Source organism: Ambystoma mexicanum, chromosome 7q, assembly GCF_040938575.1.
Source record: "Ambystoma mexicanum isolate Mex_15411 chromosome 7q, UKY_AmexF1_1, whole genome shotgun sequence".
In the NCBI taxonomy this organism is placed as follows: domain Eukaryota; kingdom Metazoa; phylum Chordata; class Amphibia; order Caudata; family Ambystomatidae; genus Ambystoma; species Ambystoma mexicanum.
The window spans coordinates 789051330-789073611 of record NC_090941.1 but is presented as its reverse complement, the minus strand read 5'-3'; the positions used below and the strand labels follow the sequence as shown (position 1 = coordinate 789073611).

The window sequence follows — 22282 nt, the reverse complement described above, 5'->3', positions numbered from 1 at the left end:
CTATTGCATACTTGCAACGAAAGTATGTAAGAGAAGAGTTGAGAAAGTGTACGTTGATGGATTAGGAATGCCCCAAGAGAGGTAAGGTGGATCCCGGGGAAGCATAGTGAGATGGAAAAAAGTAAGAACCCAGAGCTCTAGGAATCAGGGCTGGTGTTATGAGCCACAGAGAATATCATAGACCTGTTGGCCACCCTCTTTTCCCAACCCGTTTCCCAGATACAAATTCTGGAGCTTGATCAAGCACCCTGCGGACAATAGACTTCGTTGAGATAGTTTTAGTTGTGACTCCCTTGGGAAGAGAACCTGTTAAACTCATGAGGTGGAAGTAAAGGCCTTTGATTTTTCCTTTTTCCCATGGAATTCACTTAGTCACAGACACACCGGAGCAAATCTATTTTTCAGTTGTACTTGATGCAAACCCAGTTTATTGTTTTGATCTGTCACTGTAAAAGTTACAGAATAAACCATTTTAAGTGGGTCTGGTACCCTATGATTCCTATCACAGATATGCCAGCACTTTGAAAGAGGAAGGGAGCAAATTACTAATTTGGCTACCAAATAAGAGGCATGCAAATTTCCAGGTCACTCCTATGACCTCTCTTTTGGACCGTAACCTTTCCAATATACTATTTACTGCAGCCTACCCATAGGAAACCTTGCATCTTAAATTGCTTGCCTTTCATACTCTCCCGAATCCCTTTCCGTAACCACCGGGGAGGTGCATAGATCAACATGGTTCCCGCCTTCCAGGATTTGAGTACACTCGTGTGAAATTTGGGATGAACCTTCAGCCCCAGAGGTAACCTTATTATCATTGTTACCAGGATAACTACCTTTTCATTCTCGAATGGAGCAATGAATCTGGGGCTGAATTTATTTGTCCCTTTTAGATTAATATGCCCAGTAGATAACTACACCAATATATCCAACTAGTATTTCTTGGTGGGGTGGCAAGAGCAATCTGCAAACCTCTTATAATATATCATGCTCAACTTCAAAGCTGAAATTGCCTTCTGCAGGTTTTCACTCATGACCTGCAGCCCCAGTTTTAGTTGGATCTCTGTGGAGCCTACTACTTGGTGCGGGTGTTAGAGGGACAGTGGAAGCAGACTATTTGAACACAATTCGGGCACAATGGATATCGCGTAATTCTGAATGGTCTGTTTGGTGCCCCACGGCCTTCCATTTCATCAACAAAGTCCTCAAAGAATAACCAGGTATTTTTGTAATGGTATATATTGATGACATACTCCAATTTCATCAAGATCTCTCAACATCTGAGTGAGCCATTTAATTCCCATTGGCAGCACCAAAGAATTAAAGTGAGTGCTCTAACTCACCAAGTGACTAGCACCCTCTTTCTATTCAAGTAGCTTTCCATTCAACATCTGCAACACTCGTCGCTGATTAATCTTTCTGTTAAACTCTGTGTTTAAGCTTAAGTAGGTCAGGACTGGACTTTCTTGCAAAACTAGGATGATGTACCATAAGGCTGCATGCCCTGTAGTATGCGATAGCACACATTTCACCTTGTCTGACTCTGAGGTAAATGCCTTGCGTTATATAAATTAAGTTCACACTGAGTTACACAAAGCTGAACATACTTGGGGCCCTCCCAAAACACAATGAAACTGCCAATGGAATGGGCAAATATGGTGGACTTGGATGTCTAAGGACCTTAGGTTCCAGACAACAGGTCCCCTCTTAATAGATCCTTTGCCTCATCCTTACAGCAGATTTCTGCAGATCCAACTTGTGAGATCCACTCAGGTAGCAGGGTTGTGCTCCCAGTGCCTGCAAATTGCTAACCTTCTGATTCTGGGCTATCTTCTTGCTCAAGGTGATTTTCTCCCTACTGGAAACTTCTAGTTTCTCCCATAACTCTTTAAGAATCTCCACTGGAGATCCCAATGTGTTCACATCAGGGTTGATGACATTTCCTGCGGATAGTATCAGCAAAGGCCTTATGAGTGGCATTCCTGAAGAGCTACTAGCCCACACAGACTCCAGTGGGCATTTAGTATGGAACAGCCAGGATAGTCCTGTTGACCGCCTTATACTCCTGGTGGAAAAGGTAGCTGGATAAAATAATAAATCAGACTCTCTGTAGCACTTTTCTTTTTTAAACATCTCTTTATTGATTTTACAACAAGTGCCACCCCCCCCCCCAGGTGAGGGTTGATCTGCTGTCCCTAACCAATCTCCTGGGTTCCTCCCCCTCCCTGGAAGTGTGTGTGTGTGTGCGCACGCAAAGAAACTCTTAAAAGTGTTTGTAAGCCCACTGACGTTCTCCATGCCAGCTTGCCGCTCGGGATATCTGGCGGTGTAAGAAGGTCAGTCGCAAAGTTCTTTTCCTGGTTTGCATTAGAAGTGACCCCTTGGTTGAGCCTGCAGAATACTACCCTAAAATATCCCTGCCGGTCAAGTGGGTGTTTTACCATTGTTGGACTGCTGGGTGGCCTTTGCCAGTCCCATATATTCTGAAGTAGCTCAGTGCAGTGACATGGCTGCACTGTGCATATTTCTTCCGTTAACCGCTCCACACTGGTGATATTCGCTGAAGCTAGGCTTCAAATGGCGACTGCTGCGGTTTATTGAATCTGCTCTCCTGGCTTCCTTGCCTTTTCTTTTCTTGCGTGCCAGCATCTAAAAAAAGGCAAAAGGAAACTGGCAAGCATATTCAACTCATATATATATATATATATATAGATATATATATAGATATATAGAGAGAGAGAGAGAGAGAGAGAGAGAGAGAGAGATTTTTTCTATTTTCCAACGTGTGTATAGCAAGGACAGTGTATGGTGTGAGAAGGCTGGTACTTGCTGTAAGGAGTGTAGTAGTGGGAGGAGGAGTGTGAGGGTTAATATCAACTTGTGAAGGCAGGAGATGGCAGAAATGAAATTGACTGAATTGGGCGAATCCAGAGGGTAAGGCACGCCCCAACCCCATTAGAACACTAAACTGGGGCTACTGTAGGGAGAGTTAGGAAGTCTCTGAAGGAGCCTTCGACAGATAAGGCCAAAGGCCCTTAGGTCACCATTGCAGCTTAGTCTTAACATTTAGCATACCGAGGGGGGGACAATTGGTACCATAAACTTAGGAATAAGGAAGACTGGAAAAGGTAGGAGGGTGTACGAAATGTGAGAGATAGAGAGGCACAGCCTTAGGCCCACAAATCCTGAAATAATGTCCCTTGAAGTGTCATATGAAGGCGTGTTCCTGTTGCAAAGCCCATGAGCACATAGATATTATAAGAGAAGGCAGTCACAATGACATACAAAATGGCGTTATGGGGAACATCAACAGGAACGCACCGAGTAAAGCTGGTCATGACTTTCCACATCCACTGAATTTCAAGGGTTTTGATGTGTTTAAATCTGCTCTACTTAACTACACTTTAACTCTGTTTTTTCAGTGAATTTCAAGGGTTTTGTTTATGGACCACTAGCCGTATCTTTTAAAACACTACCATTCTTTCGTGCTCGCTAGCCATGGCCTTTGCCCATGACCATTGACCCCAGCCTTCGGTCATGGCCCCTTTACATGTTGCTCCAACAGCTTTCTTTTGATCCCATTAGCCATGACCTTTGGTCATAGCCACTCTACATATTGCTCCAATGCACACAAGTAACTGCGGTTATCTGTTGAAAGCGTGCAAAATCCCAAACTCTTCCCTGCCCTCCCAGACAATCACCAAGTGCCCCCCTCATCATGCCATGCTCCCCCCACACCTCTTACTTTCTTTTTCCCCACCCTAACCTTCTCACATTCCCCCAACATTTGTCCTTTCGTCTGACGCACTTTCATTCCTGATCTTGGTTTCTATCATAACCCGCTGGATAACCCCAGTTATGCAAAAAACTTCGAGCTCTGAACTTGTTCCCCATCCCTCTAACCCCACTGCCCCCACTCGCCTCTCAATGGTGTCCTCTCCATCTCTAACCTGATGCCATTTCATCCCTTTTCCTCCTCCAGGTGGCATTTTTTCCAATTTTCCTTTTTGGCTAACCCCGGTTATCCCTGTTATGGCAGCTCTTTAATTTCTGAAAAGCCTTGCTGATGCATTGTGGGACACATATATAGCTATCATTTTGGGAGAAGGGGTCACCCCCCTTCTCTGTCAAATATTCTAACTACTACTGGACGGAATAACACCAGGCCCCTCACAGACGTTTTATTAGCCTCTCTCAGCCTCTCTACTGAAAAGCACCAAGACCAATGTCAAAGTTTTAAGGAGGAGAGGGCATCCCGTTCTCTGTCGAATATTTTAAAGACTGGATGGGTTTACCCCTAACTAGGCAAGGACATTAAGTCAACGCTTTGTGTCCAAATTGTTTAGTATTTGGTCTAAAGCTTTCAAGTGGTTTTCACATTAAGTCTGTTGAAAAACTGCACTTTTTCCTTATGGGAAAATGAATGAGAGTAGGTTGAAAAGGGAGTTTTTATTGTTTCTTAATAACTTTTTCATTTTTGACGAATTGATGCATTAATTTCCAGTTTTGGGGGTGGGGGGGCTTCACAAACCCTTGTTTTAGAAAATGTACTCTACATCCATCATCCAGCAAGTCAAAAGTTATTAGCCTTGCTCATCCTCTCACTTGGCTTGGTTGACCTCGTTCCTTTTAACTAGGCCCTCCCAGCTTCTAATTGGCCCTTTTCTCTCCTTTAGTTCACTCTCTACCTGCGGCGTTCCACAGGGCTCTATCCTCTCGCTGTGGCTTTTCAACATTTACCTTGTTCCTCTTGCTCACTCGAGCTCACTTCACTCCTCATTTCCAGTGTTATGTGAATGACACACAGCTTTCCTTCAAGCTGCCCTCCTCTCCTCCTTCTCTCATTCCCGATTGCCTGACTGCTATTCAGGCATGGTGCACTGCCAATGATCTCTGTCTTAATGCCAGTAAGACCGAGATCCTTCTAACTGAAACTCCTGTCCCTTTCTTCCCTCCTAATCTCTGACCTTCCTCCTTGGGCCCCCTCCCCTCACCCTCTTGTGAGCTAAAAAACCTGGTAGTCTTCTTCGATTCCTCTCGCTCTCCTTCTCACCTCACATCACAGACCTTGCCAAGAAGGCCCACTTTCAGCTCTACCTCCTCAGAGGCATTTTCCCTTTCCTCACCTTTCCCCAGAAACTCAATGTCTCCGTAGCTCTGGTTCTCGCCAGGCTAGACTACTGCAACAGCCTCTTCCTCAATCTGCCTCTTTCTGTCCTCTCCAACTAATCCAGAATAGGACTGCAAGATGTATCCTTGGCCTCAAGCCCAGGGACCGCATCTCTCCAGCCCCAAAGTCTCTCCACTGGCTCCTGGTAGCGGCAAGGATCAAATTCAAGACCCTCTGAATCATCTGCAAGGCTTTCTGGGGCCGGGGACCATGCTATATCCAATTTTCCACTCCCTAAATACCTCCCTGCTAGAGTCCTTCGGTCCTCTAGCTTTAACTCTCTGCAGGTGAAACGATTCTCCAAGCAGAGAGTGGGGTGTAGATCTTTCCTCAGCAGGAGCCTCCCTCTAGAACGGCCTCCCTGCATCTCTCAGACTTGAGCCAGATATCCTTAAATTCCAGAAAATCCTCACGACTTTCCTCTTCTCTTCCTCCCCGCTTTCTGCCTCCCCTGCTAATGCCCCCCCCAACCCCTGCTGCAATGATTGGCTGCCTGGTCCCTTCTGAGTCCTACAGGGACCAGGTCATCCTCCTACCAGTACCCCGCTACCTTCACTTGCCTTCGGGCACCTCTCCCTAACCAGCCTACAGTCTCTGGTCCACCCCTTTTCCTCACACTTTACCCTTACCACTGCCTCCCTGTGCACTTGACCTCCATGGGCTCCCATAGCACTTAACCTGCCTCAACTCTGGGCCCTCCTCTCCCCCAAGCACTTTTTTACTGCACTTGCATGATCTGAATGTCACAAAGCCTAGTAGGACCGTTTTCTAGTTTTATCCCCAGCACCCTTCCCCACCCCCCACCCCCGCTTTTGTCTTGTTGCACCTGGAAACACTTTCTGCTGTATAGGCACCATACAAATGTCCAATAAATAAAATAAATTAAAAAAATCTCTGCTGTAAAAAAAGGCCGATATAAAGGCTTTAAGGAGCAAGGGGACACCCCATTCTCTGTCAAATATCTTAAAAACTGATGGATGGATTTACCTCAAACTAGTCAAGGTAAGTTAACACTTCATGCCCAAGTTGTTTATTTGGTCCAAATCTGCCTTTTGGTTTTCATGCTACAGCTTTTCAAAACCTGCACTTTTTCTCGATGGGAAAATAAATGGGCTGAAAACTGTCCAACTGTGGTATTTTGTTTTCTTAATACAAACTCTTGGTTTTGCAAATTTCATCCAGCAAGTCCAAAGTTATTAGCCAGGAGGATAGCTCAGAGGCAACGCGTTTATCTTGGAAACAAGACAACGTATAGCAACACCGGTTTGAATGCTGGTCACGCGCTTAGAAACTGGTCTCCAGTATTAAGCGCGTTATAAAACAACAATTATATTTATAATATAGCAAAACTCCTTTGGGGAAAAATTGCAGCTTTTTCATTTCTGAAAAGCCTGTCAGCTTCTCTGCTTCAAAGCACCATGGGAGAGATAGCTATAATTTCGAGAGAAGGGGGTTACCTCCTTCACCATCAAATATTTTAAAAACTACTGGATGGAATAACCCTATCCCTCAAACGCCCCACCCCTAGAAATTGAGTCAATGCTTCATGCCCAAGTTGTTTTCATATCTGGTCCATTTTCGTCCAGCGGTTTTGGCTGTGTGCTGGAGCAAAACGTTCACTTTTTCTCTATGGGAAAATGAATGGGCACGAGGCCGAAACTCTGTTTTTACTTTCTTGAGTAATTTCTAAACATGTGACATATAATGAATGAAGATTTGTAACCATCAGATAGAACATTACCGAAAGTATTTTATTCCTCGCTAATTTCTTGCACAACATGTTATTCAGGTTTGATGTACAAACATAGACATATTTGTTATATGATTGGACATAAACATTGTCTTATTTTTTCTGTCTCTCAAAATGCTGTTGAAGGCAGCAAGAGCTGAAAAGATAGTCTACATGATCTTAAAGAAAGGTAAATGACTTCTCCAATGATTTGGTTTTAAACAGGATTTGAATAGTCGTGCACAAGGTGAAATCACAATCCGGGAGGCATTACGTGAACTTGATCTGTGGGGTGCTGCAGCAATCTTTACTTTAACAGATTATGAAGATAGTCAAGCCAGAACTATAAAGTTAATCAAGGACTGGAAAGACATTGTTAATCAAGTTGGAGATAATCGCTGCCTCCTGCAATCATTAAAGGACTCACCATACTACAAGGGTTTTGAAGATAAAGTGTCTATTTGGGAAAGGAAACTTGCTGATTTGGATGAGTATTTACAGAATTTGAACCAGATTCAAAGGAAATGGGTATACCTAGAACCTATTTTTGGTCGTGGAGCCCTTCCCAAAGAGCAAGCACGCTTCACTAGGGTTGATGAGGATTTCAGGTAAGGCTTTAATTTCATGTATTGGTTTTTTTGTTGTTTTTAAAATATTTGTACTACATGATTTCTATTACTAATCCCTCAACATCATATAAACTGCTTTCATGCTCCTTTGGGCCTTTACTGGAATTGCTGTGAAAGTATCTCCACTATTCTTATTTTTTATGTCCTATTATTCCATATGGTATTTTTTAAATTATTTTTGTCATGTCTGTTTTGAATTTGTTTGTCTGATGTTTAGTCTTATCTATAGTTTGTGTTGTGGTCTAAAAAAGGTATCTGTGTGTGTGCAAGACCTCATATAATCAAGACGAAGCTGAAGAGATTTGTTTTTCGCACACTTATTCAAAGACTTAATTAACACACAAGTAGTTTTTAGATTAAATATTCTGGTTTATAATCCGGTAGTTCTTGAAGTGGTTACGCTCAACAGTGGGGGATCAGCATAACTTCCCCCGTATTAGATTGAAATGTCCAAATTTCAATAGTTTTCATTTCTTTCTTTATCTGCACTTAAACAATATGCATATAATGTAGAAGAATTAATATAGCTTTAATGGAACTGGGTTCCGTTTATCCAGATGGTAATGTCTCTGGCCGGCACCAAGGACTTGGAGCCATTAGAGGTTGGGTAACTTAATTAGTACCATGGCTTAACACACTGTGCACTAACACCAATCTGTTATGTTTGATGAAAGGGCGCATGCACAGTCCCCATAGAAAAGCAAGGTAGGCACTCTTTAGTGAGCCCCATTTCGTTTTCAGTGGCAGCACACTCAGAGGGGGCCTGGTGTGTCTGAGAATGATAGCGACATGAAGTGGACACACGGTAATAGTGTGCTGGTGATGAGTGGGTGAAAGAATGCGGGAAAGTATGAGCGGCGGATGAAGAGAGTAAGCGGGATGGTGGTTGGGAAACCGGGCCTACGGTGAAGGCGTGAGGCATGCAAAAGGGAGAACGGCGATGGGTGCTTAATATAGTTAAATAGCTGATATATAAGTAATTAATTCTACCCTGTGCCTTATCAGTACTATAAATTCATCCAGTATATAAGTCAATAATGTTATTCCAGTAATTCATCAGTAAGAGCCATTGTTTTCAAGATTAGTTACATATTGGGCAAAGCAGAACAAGTTGGTCTTCTTTCATTTTGCACAAATCTAACCCCCTAAATTGTGCATTTGGTAAGGGGTGAGAGCTTTTATCCATGTGAGTGATTTCTGCTTCCTTACCATCAGCGAAGCAATCCCAATACATCTACAGGGGTTTGTCTACATAATAACATTACCTTGACATAGGAGTGGATTGAGGTAATGCGAATACTGGCAATGTTAGCTATCTTAGTCATCACTTCTGCTCAGAAACCATTTACATTTTCATAGTGCTAGGTGTAAAGGAGTCACTCTGGGAAACTGCTGTCACTCCTACAAGAAGAAGGATTCAGTGTATTTCACCAGGAAATGTGTCTCATGACTGAGGAGGAAAAGTGCCACTATTTGAGAGACACAGTATAAAAGAGTGAGAAGTCCTATGAAAAACAGCCTACAGAATGGTTTACGAGTAATAGATTTCACACAGATTTGCTGGTAGCATCTGGCCTTGTTTGCGCGCCCCCAAGCAGAGCAGGATTCATGAGTAGACCATAGGTGCCGTGCCCCAGAGTTGATCCAAAAACATAGCTCAATGAGAAACTAGCAATGGCCAGGAATGAAACACAGACAAAACACTTTTTCCTCAGTATAACCAAAAGGGGCAATCCAGCCCAAGCTGCTTGGTTACATCCCTGCTGCATAAAACCACAAGCAACTCTAGGCATGTTTTGGCCTTATTGGCCATCATCAGTGATGTGTAGCTTGGGTCAGTAGGCCGAGCAGGCCTGGGACCCATGTATGGGCATACCCCTCTCACTCGGGGTGACTTTGACAAAACAAAAGAGGTGATGGCTGGAAGGTTTTGAATACAGTGTAACCTCTGGCATTGTTCTGGGCTAACCCCAGGCCATTGTTCTTCAGCCTGCCAAACCATTACAGGAAGGGGATAGACCATATGCAAATCAGACATGCTCACACCCCAAAAGGGCCAGTCTTACCCAAACTGCTTGGTTATATCCCTTCTGCACAAGACCACAAGCAACCTCACACATGTTTCGGCCTCATTGGGCATCATATGAGAGGTATAGCTTGGAGGTCTGTAGGCCCAGCCGGCTCAGCACCCACGTCTGGACATACCAGTCCCACATGGGGTGACTTAATCAGAACAAGGATACCCGCATATACACAATTATCTGAATACTTTCATAAAATCTCATGATTTAGGAATGAACTGAAGTAACTAGTCAGCAAGAGAGAATTCTGGTTACAGAGAGTGTCTGAAAGGGATGAGCCCTCCCCTTCCCCAATCCCTTAACTGTGTACACAATCCTGCATAATCCGAATACCTTGTGCAGCCGTTCTCCAGCTAGGTTTGTAGGGTCCGTATATGCATACCGATAAACCTACTGTTACATATCCGAGTAGTCTGCACAAAGAAACAGAGCAACAAAATGATTTGCAACACATTTATTCACAAGCAATTCCTTTCAACCACCCAACAACCAGTTCCACCTCAACTCACAATGTTGGATCAGTCTCAGGCTTAAGGGGTCCCTGAACCTTTCTTCTTCTGGTCCATCAAGTCACTCAGTACCTTGTTATGGCGTTACCACTCCTTTCTTCTCGAATTATCCCTGTGGACAGATACTCAAAGGCCACCCTATTCTGGTGAACAGGCAACATACACTAATGTCGGTCCTTGCACTGGATGCCAATAAAGCGTTTGATAGCCTTAATTGGGGGTTAATACAGAAGACATTGGGAGCTTTGGGGTTTGAGCCCATGTTCACTAAATGTGTCCTGGCGAACTTTCAGATTCCCCAGAACTAGAATCAGGGTGAACAACTCCATTTCGAAAAGTATTGACATAAGCAGAGGAACTAGACAGGGATGCCCCCTGGCCCCACTTATATTCGCCCTGGCATTAGAGCCCCTAGCAGCAAAGATACAGGAGGACGCTGAGATTAAGGGGGTATATGGGAAGAATGAAACCCATAAGATTGCATTATACGCAGACGATATTATGGTTTTCGCCTCCGACCCGGAACACACCATTCCCAGATTATTTCAAGTGCTTGCGGAATTTAGGGCTGTTCCTGGCTTCTTTATTAACCCTAAGAAATCAAATGTGTTAAATATAACTGAGACATCAGAAGTAATTGAAAGGCTTCATGAGGCCTACCCCTTGATGCAGAAAATGGAATCGCTGACATACCTGGGGGCGAGTCTTACCCCTATATATGAAGGTCTTTACAAGGCAATGGCCTTCTGAGTGAGGCAGATGGGGACCTTGATAGATGGGAGACTCAGCAGAGCTCATGGGTGGGTAGAGTCACTCCCGTCAAGATGGCCCTCCTACCGAGACTCCTTTATGTATTTCGCACCCTTCCAATCAGAATCCCTGCGGCTCAGCTTGGGAAGATACAGGGTAAATTATTCTCGTGTATATGGGGAAACAAGAGCCCGAGAGTAAATCTCAAAGTAATGATGAGAAACCCCGTACCTCAGGGGTATATGGGGGCTTCCCGATATTATACGATACTATTTGGCGGCACAGAAACAACCAGTCAGAGAATGGGAAGGATGTTTGTGCAATGGGTGACAAGTATTTCTCCGGCAATATTACCTTTCCTTATTTGGGAGCCTGGGCAGAGAGAAGGGAGGCTCATGTCCTCGTCGCATCACTTGCTGGCCTGCTGGGACAAGGGTCAGAGGAGCAAGGGTATACCTCGTATGGCACCGTTAAGAAAATAAGGGTCTTTCTCCTACGTCCCGTCCCCTTTCCTCCATACTGTATGGACATCCCTCACTAGGGATTGGAGACGGAACCTTTTTCACCAGAGAAATCATCTTCCCTTTTAAATTTAGATGCATGCGTGGACGCGGCCCTGGGAGTATGAGCTCCCCTGACTCCGCCCACCAGCGCCACTCCCTAGTCCTCTTTTCCCACGTCGACAGGAACAGACTGCTTTCATTAGCGCTCCTGGGTTAGGTCTCCGGCCTTGTAATTCCACTTGCTCTTCCCCGGAGAAGTATTCTTGTCTTCTTTTTTTTTTGTCTTTTCCAATCTTAGGTACTGCTCTGTCCTCTGGACCACGCTCCTCCCCGGCGTATGTCGACGACGGCAGGCTTCAGCAGGTGTCCAGCCTGCAAGGGTCCCTTCCCAATGTCTGACCCCCACGCGACGCCCTGACTCAGCGCATGTTCAAGAATTGACTAGCCAGGTGGAGGGAGCTCTTCGGAAGGTCGCTGCCAGAGGACCTCAAAGCATTTGTGAAGCAGAAGACCAGGCCCAAGGTAGGTGCCCTGTTCCCCTCTGCACCCCACAAATGTGACTCCTTCCCAAGGAAGCGCCCAAGCAGGAGGGATCTCTCGGGTCCTAAGACCAGCAAGAACACTGAGGCTGCTCCAGCTACCGGTGGCCGAGGGGTCGCAAGATCCTACCGGTGCTACCGCTGAGCGGTCGCAAGGCTCTATTACCGGGTGCCAACCCGGGGGCTATGCCCTAACACCGGACTCATGTCTGAGGGGGCGCCTGTACGCAGCACTACCGGCAGCACAGCTGTGGGAACTACGCCTACCAGGTCTCAACCTGAGGTGCAGGGAAGGCCACAACCACCACCACTACTTAGCTTACTGGTGGAAGCCGGTCCCAGCTCAGCAGGTTCCACGACACAGGCATGTGGCATGGAGCAAAACAAAATGGCTGCCAGGCCAGACAAACTGGCGGTTCACCCGACACCCTTTCCCAACGGAGTTCTGGCAGGGGAACGAGCTTCCAGGCAGGATTGGTCAACTCCTGTTACTCAGTCCACATCCTATCCATCAACCTAACGGGGCAGATAAACTTCGCCGTATGCAGCAGCCTCAGAGCCCGACCCTGATGCCCATAACATCAGGAACCCCTGTGGCCTGTGAAGACAGGTTCTTCGAGAAGTTGCTTGCACTCATGAGATCACCACAGATGGATACCATCCTCAGGGACATGATCCCCCCCTGTACAGCCTCAAGAACCCACAGCCACCCTGCCCCTGGGTCCAGCTCAGCTCCCAGCTCCCATGCCGGTACCAGTCATGGCAGCCCCGGATCCCATGCCTGTACCAGTCATGGCAGCCCTGACTCTCCCACCTCAGCAGCCTCTGGCACTGATATTCAGCACGCCACAGCTGCCTGCGCCCAGCACCCCTCCGCACCCCCCCCCAGACCCACATGACACAACAGTAGACACAGACGAGGAGGAGGACCTGCACACCACATCGTCAGCCAAAGCTTTTCACAAACGGCTGGCCGTTCTGTCTGAGTACCTGGGAATCCCACAGCCACAGGTGGAACAACCGGTGGCGGGTGTACTGGCTGAAGTTCTCACGCTACGCCCTACTTCTAGAATGGGAATTCCGCTTCAAAAGGACGTTGTAGCACTTACCAAAAAAGGTTGGCTCAAACTACACTCTACCAATAGGCATCTCAACGCTAAGTACAGGCAAACGGAAGGGGATCCCTTCCTATTGTCGACTCACCCCAACCACATTCCTCTGTGATGGCGGCAGCATCACTATACTCCAAGCCACAATCCCCCTCTATAGCTTCGACCTCTGCACTCCAGGGCAAGGAGGAAAAGCTTTTGGAGGCGTTTGGTAAGAACATTTATTCTAACGCCACTCTACACCTGCGCCAGGGCAACACTGACGCCATGTTGGCGGTTGTCAACCAAAGCTGTGATGGGAAATTGCAGATTTCCTCCCTGAGCTACCCACACACAGCCAGGCCCGCTTCAAGGCTGGGCTGGCAGAGTCCAAGTCATGGCACAAGACATAATGGAGTCCACGGTGGCCCACATTGACTCGTCAGGATGAGCTATCTGTATTATCTCGGACATGAGAAGATTGGCTTGGCTCAGGGTGACAAAATTCAATACCGATGTGCAGGAACGCATACTTTCGAGGGGGTTGACCTGTTCCATTCAACAACGGATGAGAAACTTGATAAGAAAAAGAATAGCTCGCAGACATTAAAATCGTTATCTATCCTCACTAAGTCTGCACCCAAGACCTACAGCCAGATGCACCAGCGATCGGACAAAGGTTGGTCCTTCGGTGGCTTCAGAGGCTTCCAGGAGGGATGGTCCAGACAACCGGACCGGTCCCCTAGCCAGCACAGGCGCAAACAGCCCAAAGCGGCTAACAAGGGTTTTTTTCAGTCCCCTGCCTCAGCTCCAGCCTCAGAGGGAAAAAAGTCGTGGCCGGCCCATCCGGATCCACGAGTCTCCGGTGGGGGGGGCAGGCTTGCCCTTAATGTACACTGATGGCGGACAAGAGTCATGGACCCCTTTATCCTCTCTGTAGTATCCTCAGGCTTCCGGCTCCCCATTCCTCCTTCTGCTCCTTTCTCCCCTCTGCTCTCGCAGATTGGTACAGCAACTCTCTTGGCGGAAATCCGCGTGGTAGTAGCGAGTCAGGCAGTGGAGGAACTTCCAGCCTCGCAGCGGGGCCTGCACTTCTGTTCACAAATTTTCGCCATACACAAAAGAACCCGGCTGGTCGGAGAGTTGTAAGACCTTTCCACCTTGAACCTTTCCCATCCAAAAGTTCAAGATGGTTTCCGCAGCCTTCATAGCGGAGACACTGTGCGTGGGAGACTGGATGTGCTCCCTGGATCAGAAGGATGCTTACCTACACGTCCCGATCTGGGAACCCCATTGTTCCTTCCTGAGATTCAGGATCATGGGTTTTCACTTTCAATACAGGGTTCTAACCTTGGACTCCATTCAGCCCCCAGGGTCTTTACAAGGATAATGAACGCAGTGGCAGCCCTACTCTGGGCACAGGGCCATTACATTTATCCATATCTAGACGACTGGCTAGGCAGGGTGAGATCTCCGGAGGCGGTCCAGTATACGGCCTCCGCCTTCATGGATACACTATAGGACCTGGGGTTTTCCATGAATCTCAAGAAGTCACATTTATTGCCCACGCAGAGTCTGACCTTCCTGGGCCTTATCTGGGACACAAGCTCTGAGAAGATCTTACCCTCAGCAGAAAAGATTGCAGCTATCAAGAGGGTCACTGGGCATTTTCTCAGCAGAGCAGTGACCTTGGCTTGGTAGTACCAGCACCTGCTACGAGTCATGGCAGCATGTCTCCTCGCAATACCACATAAAGGGCTAATAATGAGGAGGCTACAGCTACACTTTTTAGCCTCCTGGAACCTTGAGAAGAGATCTCAGGGGGACTAGGTCAGCATTCCTCAGCATCTTCACCAGGATAATAGGCAGCCCTTCCGGCAACCAATTCCCCAGGTCACCATTACCACAGACTAATCCCTAAAGTGATGGGGGCTACCCTGGACAGCCACAGTGTCCATGGAGTATGGTCCCGTCAGGAGCAGCTGGTGCACATCAACTGGCTCAGGATGATGGCTATTTGGCTAGCTCTCAAAGCCTTCCTACCCATGATCACTGGCAAGGCGATTCTCATTCAAACAGACCGCTCCACCTGCATGTATTACATCAAAATGCAGGGTGGCACCAGGTCTCCTCCCATATGCAGACTGGCGATAGACATTTGGGAGTGGGCTGTGGTGAACAACATGCACCTGTTGGCAGTCCACATCCTGCGGGAGTCCATCCGAGAGGCGGACAGGCTCAGCAGGCTGGGCGCAGAGAACTACGAATTGCAGTTGAACGAGGAGGTCCTTCAAGGGATCTTCACCAGGTGGGGGCAGCCGCAGGTGGACCTCTTCATCACCAGTGCCAACAGGCGGTGCCCTCAGTTCGCCTCCTGGATGGGGCAAGGCGGGTTCGCTAGGCGACGCAATGCAAAACCCGTGGAACAACATGAAAGCATACGTGTTTCCCCCCACTCCCCTGGTTCACAGGGTCATCTGCAGGATCAGGGAGTCGCTGGACCTTCGGGTTATCCTGATAGCTCCATGGTAGCCAGCAGGACCCTGGCTCTCGAAACTTCTCAGTCTGTCGGACCAGGCCTGATACACCTCCCTCTGGGCCCAGCACACCTACTCTCTCAGCAGGGGAGCACAGTACAGTGATTAATACCTCCCCGCAGGTTAGTCCTCGCAGCATGGTTACTGAACAGGTCACCCTGAAACATCTGTACCTGTCACAGGCTAACCTGGCGATCATACAGGAGGCTCAGAGCGATGCTACCAGGAGCCAGTACAGAAGCAAGTGGACCAGGTTCTGTCACTGGGCAGAATCAAAGGAAATTAATCCATTGACTTGCACGTTGGATGACGTTCTATCCTTCTCTGCACACCTCACACATTCAGGGGTGCAGGTAGACACATGCCGCACATATCTGGCAGCCATTGGAGCTTACAAGAACTTGGAGGAGGAAGTATTTTCATCCTCCAATCCGGTGGACAAAAGTCACTTGGCAGGCCTGACTAGATTGTATCCCACCGATCAAGAAACCACAACCCGTGTGGGACCTCAATGTGGTCCTGGGCACCCTGGCGCACAAACCATTTGAGCCTGTGGCGTCCACGAACATCAAGCTAGTTAGCATTAAGACAGCCCTGCTAGTGAGCCTTACCTCGGCATGCCGAATCAGTGAAATCCAGGTGCTGGTGGCATCAGAGCCATATACTACATTTCACAAGGACAAGGTGGTGCTCAGAACACACCCCGCATTTTTACCTAGGTTTGTCTCCTCTTTTCACCTAAATGAGGAGATTAGTGTTACCAACATTCTTTGCGGACCCCTTAAGGATGACGTTCAGAGAGTATAGAACTGTCTGGATGTCAAACGTGCACCAAAATTCTGCCTGAACAGAAACAAGATCTTCTGCAAATCGGGCACCCTCTTCATCACCTTTGGGCAGTCAAAACCAGGATGTCAGGCCTTCAAGGCTTCCATAGCAAGGTGGATGGTTATGGCCATCAAGGAGGCATGTGAATGACAGCACAAACCATTGCCAACAAACATGCATGCCCACGCCATCAGAGCTAAGGCCACAGCAGTAGTTTTCCAAAGACACGTTCTGTGGCAGGTTATCAGCAAAGCGGCTACGTGGGCTACTCCCTCGGCCTTCTGCAAGCACTACTGCTTGGATGCCAGTGCCAGGTCGGATGCAGCATTTGGTCAGGCAGTGTTAAGGAACTTGTTTTCTTAGGAGTGGCATGTTAGGGAGGATTCTCTGTTAAGGCTAATTTCCTGTCATGATCTCTGCTTCCAAAAGGTCAGGGTTTTCCCAACTCCCTTGGAAGCAGATCCATAACCCAGGTTCCGAGTGCCAACCAGTCCCAATTGGGACCTTTTGGACCCAGTCCTGGCGCCAGTGGCACCAGGCTCATAAATATGCCCAGTCCCGGCGCTGGAAGCGCCGGGCTCATAATGCTTGGGTGGACTTACCTGCAGCAGACCATGCTGCTTACTTGCCTGCCAGTTGAGCCTCTGATCCTCTTCTGTTTGGAACTACTTTTCCTGTTGGGTGGGGCAGGAGCCACTCCCTAGATTCAGAACACTGGAACTCTTCTGGAAAGCAGGAACTCTTTTCTTACCTAGGCGTGGCTGTGGAAGGAGACACCTAAGCACTACAGGAGGCTATTTAAACCACACCCGATGGATGAATCTTGCTTTGCGTTATTCTGCATCCTCTGCAGCAGAACGCTCATCGTGTCTTCTGCATCTGATCCTGGGCCTAAGGAAAAAGGCTTACCATCCTGAATCCAGTCTTCAGCAACACCTATAAAGACAAGAAAGAACAGGTTAGCATTACGGTCTTCAGTGACAGCTCTTCACTTACCTGGTCCATCGGCTGTCACCAACGTCTCGCGCTGCATTCCGGTATCTGAAAGACAAAGGCTTACCAACTCTTCGCACGCTCCGGAGGCCTTCGGCGCTGCGTCCCGCATCTGAAAGACAAAACAAGGTGCGTTTAAAGACATTAGGGAACTTTAATACTCACGTGCCATTACTCCTTTCCACATCTAACCCAGTGGGTATTCCGGCACCCTGCAGCCGCTCCGAACTTGTACCTGCAAAATAAAAAGACAGTTAGAGCGCATAGTGAAGCAGGCAACAAGCGCTTACTTACGTGCTTCCAGGCGCTTTTATTCATCACACGGGCTCCATCTTCAACTCACTTCAGCCCGTCATCCGCCATCGCCGGAACCCTGCAAAACAAGAGACATCATTACTAAAGACTTTAAAGACATTAGAATTACTCGAAACTTACCGTTCGTGCAGTAAACGACGGACAGCAGTCCTCTGAAGTCAAGAGGCCTGCTCCCCTTATCCAGTGAAGAAACTGGTTACAGCACCCTGCCCCGAGGCAGATGGAGAGCACAGCGTTCACTTACCTAAGGTGAGAGCGTTAACCTTTGGGGTTCTACAGGAGAAGAGAAAGGGAAGAAGAGAGAGACATTCAATAACCCAGTTCCTTAATCCCATACTTTCTATCTGCAGACATCTTACCCTTCGAGTCAGACGTACAGTGCACAGAGGTCCAGCCCAAAGAGCCAGCCGTGTGTTACACATCACCTTTGAAGATACGGTATACGCCCAGTCAAGACCGGCGCCTCTACGGGAATCAGGTGAGCGTTACATTTCCCAAACCTAGTGAGTCCCCCAGCAGCTTTGCTGGTTTTTTGGGGTTTATTTTTTTTCTCCTGCTAAGAGTGAGACACTTTTTCTCCCACTCTTAGACATGATTTGAGATATCCTTTGACTTTGTAATGTGTTTTATGGGCTATGGGGTCTTTTACTCCATAGGGTTTCATGTGGGTTTTGCTAAGTGTGTTACACAGCACCCTCAGTGCAGTAACACAGGGGTGTCATAGTGACCCCCAAACATAGACTCCATACCCTGGGACTGACTACTGTCTCCCAGGGCATGTAAAGTCACCATTGACTTTACTAGTCTTAAATTGAGAACAGAACCAGTACAAACCATCATATTGTGGAAGTACTGGTAGGGGTATTTAGATTGCCCCTGGGTCTGTTTTTCGAGGGGGCACTGTGCAGTCCCCCCCTCGTCGAGTTTCTGGCTGTGGCAGTGGTTACCACGCGAAATATTCCACCAGAATATTTCCTATGGGATTTTCCCATTCATTTTAAACGCACCATTTTTTGGTGCAATGTTAGAGATACCGGCGGGTTATTTATTTAATATTTATTCCCCGGTTGGGTCTTTTTGCCGGAACTCGGTTTTAAAATGGCGTTTGTGTTCGCCTCTGTAACTCCAACCCAAGTCGAGCCCTTTGTTGCACTTTTTGGCGGGCTTCTCCACAGAAGCCTCCAAAAGTGGTGCCACTCTGTCTGGGTCTACAGGATGTGTGGGAGGGGGGGTTTAGGCACCCTGGACTGAGTTGCCTCGGCAACTCAAGTCGCACTCTTGTGTGATTGGCCGAGTGGTGAGCCGCCCGGCTCACCACTTAGCATGTTTGAGTGACAGCTAGGACTGATGAATGGGGGTTTTCTGCATAAAAGCAGGGCTTTGGGGACTGGAACTTCAGAAGTCGCCACAGGACCAAAGAATCCGAAGAGGGAGAAGCTGAGTCGACCTGCAACAGCGACACCACCGGTGGAGCCCTGATGAACCGCCTCACCACTTCTTCCAACGACAGAGGAGATCTTCATCCCGAAGAGTCTTCTTCCTTTGACTGGTGGGGATAACCAGTTTGCCCGTCTTTTCGCCTTCCTGGATCATCTCGTGGCCGCCTTGCCCGTGCCAAGCACCCCGGCAACCGGGATACCACGTTTTACCACTACGGTGAATAAAAGGGTAGTACCTTTTAACCGCAGAACTCTGCGGCTGGTTTCTTCCCTGGCAGTGCAACACCCTTCAGCTTTCCTCCACGTCGAGATCTTCTCTTCCTCTGGACGACATCGTGACTTGCACCCGCTGCCAGGAACAACTGCCCCCGCTGGAGGATCCTCTCCACTGTCAAGGTACTGTGTCCGCCTGGCCTCCCTCGCAACGGTCTGTGTGGGGTGTCTCTTAAATCCTCAACTTACCACTTGGGTGGCCCTAGGGAGGCTAACTGAACTTTTCTGAGCAGAACTAATTCCTTTCTGAACTCTCTGCAAGACTTTTCAAGCCTCTTAAACTGTGTGATCTTGGGCGCATTGGTGTTCTACTCTCTCTAAGAGGGAGCCTGGCCTCTGAACTTTTTGCTCACAAGTAGACTTTGACTTTCCTGCCTTGCTGGGCGCTTCTAAAGTATTAGTGTTGTGTGCTTTTCTAATTTCTGGCTTTTCCCTCCCTTTTTTTGATAACTTATTAGAGTGCCATCTTTAGTTAAGTGCTCAAGTAATAAGGGATGTATATATATTAATAGTGACTGTGTTTTGAACTTGCTTACAATAATAGTGCTGGAGTGTTTCTATAAGTGTGTCTTTAAATAAATAATTATATACTTTGATACCAAAGCTCTGGTCAGTGTTTGCTTGTGCTACTGTATTTTGGTACTTATCTTGTATACTCTATATACTGTCTAACTCTTCTTGACAGAAGTCTGGCTGCTCAGCCACAGCTACCAGGTAAATCTGGGTGGTACAGACTGCTACCAATTGGGTTTACTGCCAACACCTGTAGTCTTAAGCCTTTTGCAGTGGTCCCTAAGGGAACTGCACAGGTTTCTGCCCAACATGGCAACTCACCACGCTGGGGCTACATTCATTTGTAATCGCCCATACAGCATGGAGGAAAGGGGACGGGAGGTAGGAGTAATTATACGTTACTCACTGTAGTAACTAACATACTCCTAGTCCATAGTCCCCTTTCCTCCATACGTCCCACCATCCTCCCCCATAATAAACTGGTGTCATTAGCCAATGTTAATATTGTCGACGTGTCAAAGGGGACTGAGGAGTGGCGCCGGTGGGCGGAAGGCCGTGCCTCCGCACGCATCTAAATTTAAAGGGGAAGATGATTTTTCTGGTAAACAAGGTTCTGTCCCCCGTCCCTAGTGAGGGACGCGCATACAGTATGGAGGAAATGGAACTATGGACTAGGAGTAGGTTAGTCACTACGGTGAGTAACTTATAATTTCCCAACCTACTCCCCGGGGATCTTCTACACAGGTGGGCAGGGGAGGGCCATCGCTTTTGGATCCCGACTCTGGGAGTGGACAAGCGAGGGAGGATCACCTGGGTAGAGGGTCCTCAGGGATTGGGGAAGGAATACTCGAGGGTGAGACTTGGTATCCCCCCTTCCATGACACTGATCTACGCAGCCCACCCCCCTCCTCAGCCTTTATAGGCTTTGCTAAGGCACACAATCTTCATTTCCCCAAATATCACTCGAGTGCTGTGATGAAGAAGAGACATGAAGAATGCCGACTTCCTATATGAAACACCACTATGGTACTGGGACAAAAAGATGCGAACACCAGCATGCCCTCATATTCAATGGACATGTCCCAGTGACATGGACAGGCAATTGAAGTCAAGCCAACCCACCTGCCTCCTGTTAAGCACCCAGGAAAGTTTAAAAAGGGCACACCTTTTCAACAAAGAGAGCGAGTTGGGATGAGAGCTGAGGAACCGTGGCTACCCGGACCAGATGGGAGACATCAGGACGCTGAGGATCTGGATACAGAAATACTTTGGACCGGCGTGGCTAAAGTACCGTATCTCCAGCAGGTTAAGAGTCCATGGAAGGGAGTCGGAAGGGGTGCTGATTCGCCTTGAAGTTTGCTGTGGTGAATGCTCGTTCTCGTGGGTGAGGACAGGAGCCCAGGAGTGTCTGAGGGGCATGTGGTGAGACCCTGAACTCAGATGGTAAAGACACTAATGCTAAACCTGGAAAAAGCACAACCGGTTAACGATCGTAGGGAAGGCCTGGTGTGTGCTTGCAAAGTGAATGAGATACAACGCAACAGCCCGGATGCGCAAGAGTGGAAGCGTGTCGGCCGAAAACTGACAAACAGTGAAGAGAACAATGCTGTGAAACATAGTCGCTGAGTAGTCGCGTGTATAAATACACGTTGTCGAAAGACTCTGTATGGAGGAAAGCAGCTCCTGCAAGCAGGGGAGCTGTGCGAATGTCAGAAGTGTGAGCAAAATAGAGATCCTCAATAAGGGGAGCAAAGTCCCCCAAGCCTATGGAAAGAGAGTAATCAAGGAAAAGAGTGCATGAAAAGCATTGGGGTGGCCATCAGGCGGGAGAGTGATCCAGGTTGGCCGCAGAGACCCCACTACCAGGAAAAGAAGGTATCCTTAAAGTTGAAAGGCACCTGGTTGCGCAACCTGTAATGGGTGGACCATGCGGTCTGACAACTGTGCCACGATCAGGGGACCTTGTTGAAAGGTGAAAGGACCTTGGTTGAAAATGGGGAAGGGAACCCCCAAGAGTAAATGGAACTGTCTTGCAGAACTGAACTTTTGTGTTATATGAGTTGAACCTTTGTGTTAAAGAAGCCACTGTGAAATTAGAAGGGGTCTGAGTCTGGGCGAGGAAAGCCTGAAAGACCAATTAAGGAAAAGTGAATCAGAAGGCTTTTGGGTTAAAGAAAAGGGAACTTGAAGACTCCTAACAAACTTACAAGGAGAGAAGGTACCGTGAACTTTTTGCCCAGTGAATATCGAGAAATCCGCAGAACTTTATGTTCCCTATTGCCTTAAACTTGGAGAAGGCAGATACGGAAGAGCTCCATTGTCACATTAACTTTGCTTTGAACACTGAGTTAGCCAAACTCCATACACCCTGTTTTCCTATAGTAGT

At 47.7% G+C, this 22282-nt stretch overlaps 1 protein-coding gene across 3 annotated transcripts in view; it reads left to right on the top strand.

The window, feature by feature from the left end:
* The window catches only part of DYNC2H1 (dynein cytoplasmic 2 heavy chain 1), a 3314293-nt gene that overhangs the window by 1015797 nt on the left and 2276214 nt on the right, over positions 1-22282 (top strand). For all 3 annotated transcript variants that reach the window (XM_069639013.1, XM_069639012.1, XM_069639011.1), the window contains exon 26: positions 7125-7507. In XM_069639013.1, the coding sequence (XP_069495114.1) occupies positions 7125-7507 (383 nt within the window). The remainder of the gene's footprint in view (positions 1-7124; positions 7508-22282) is intronic.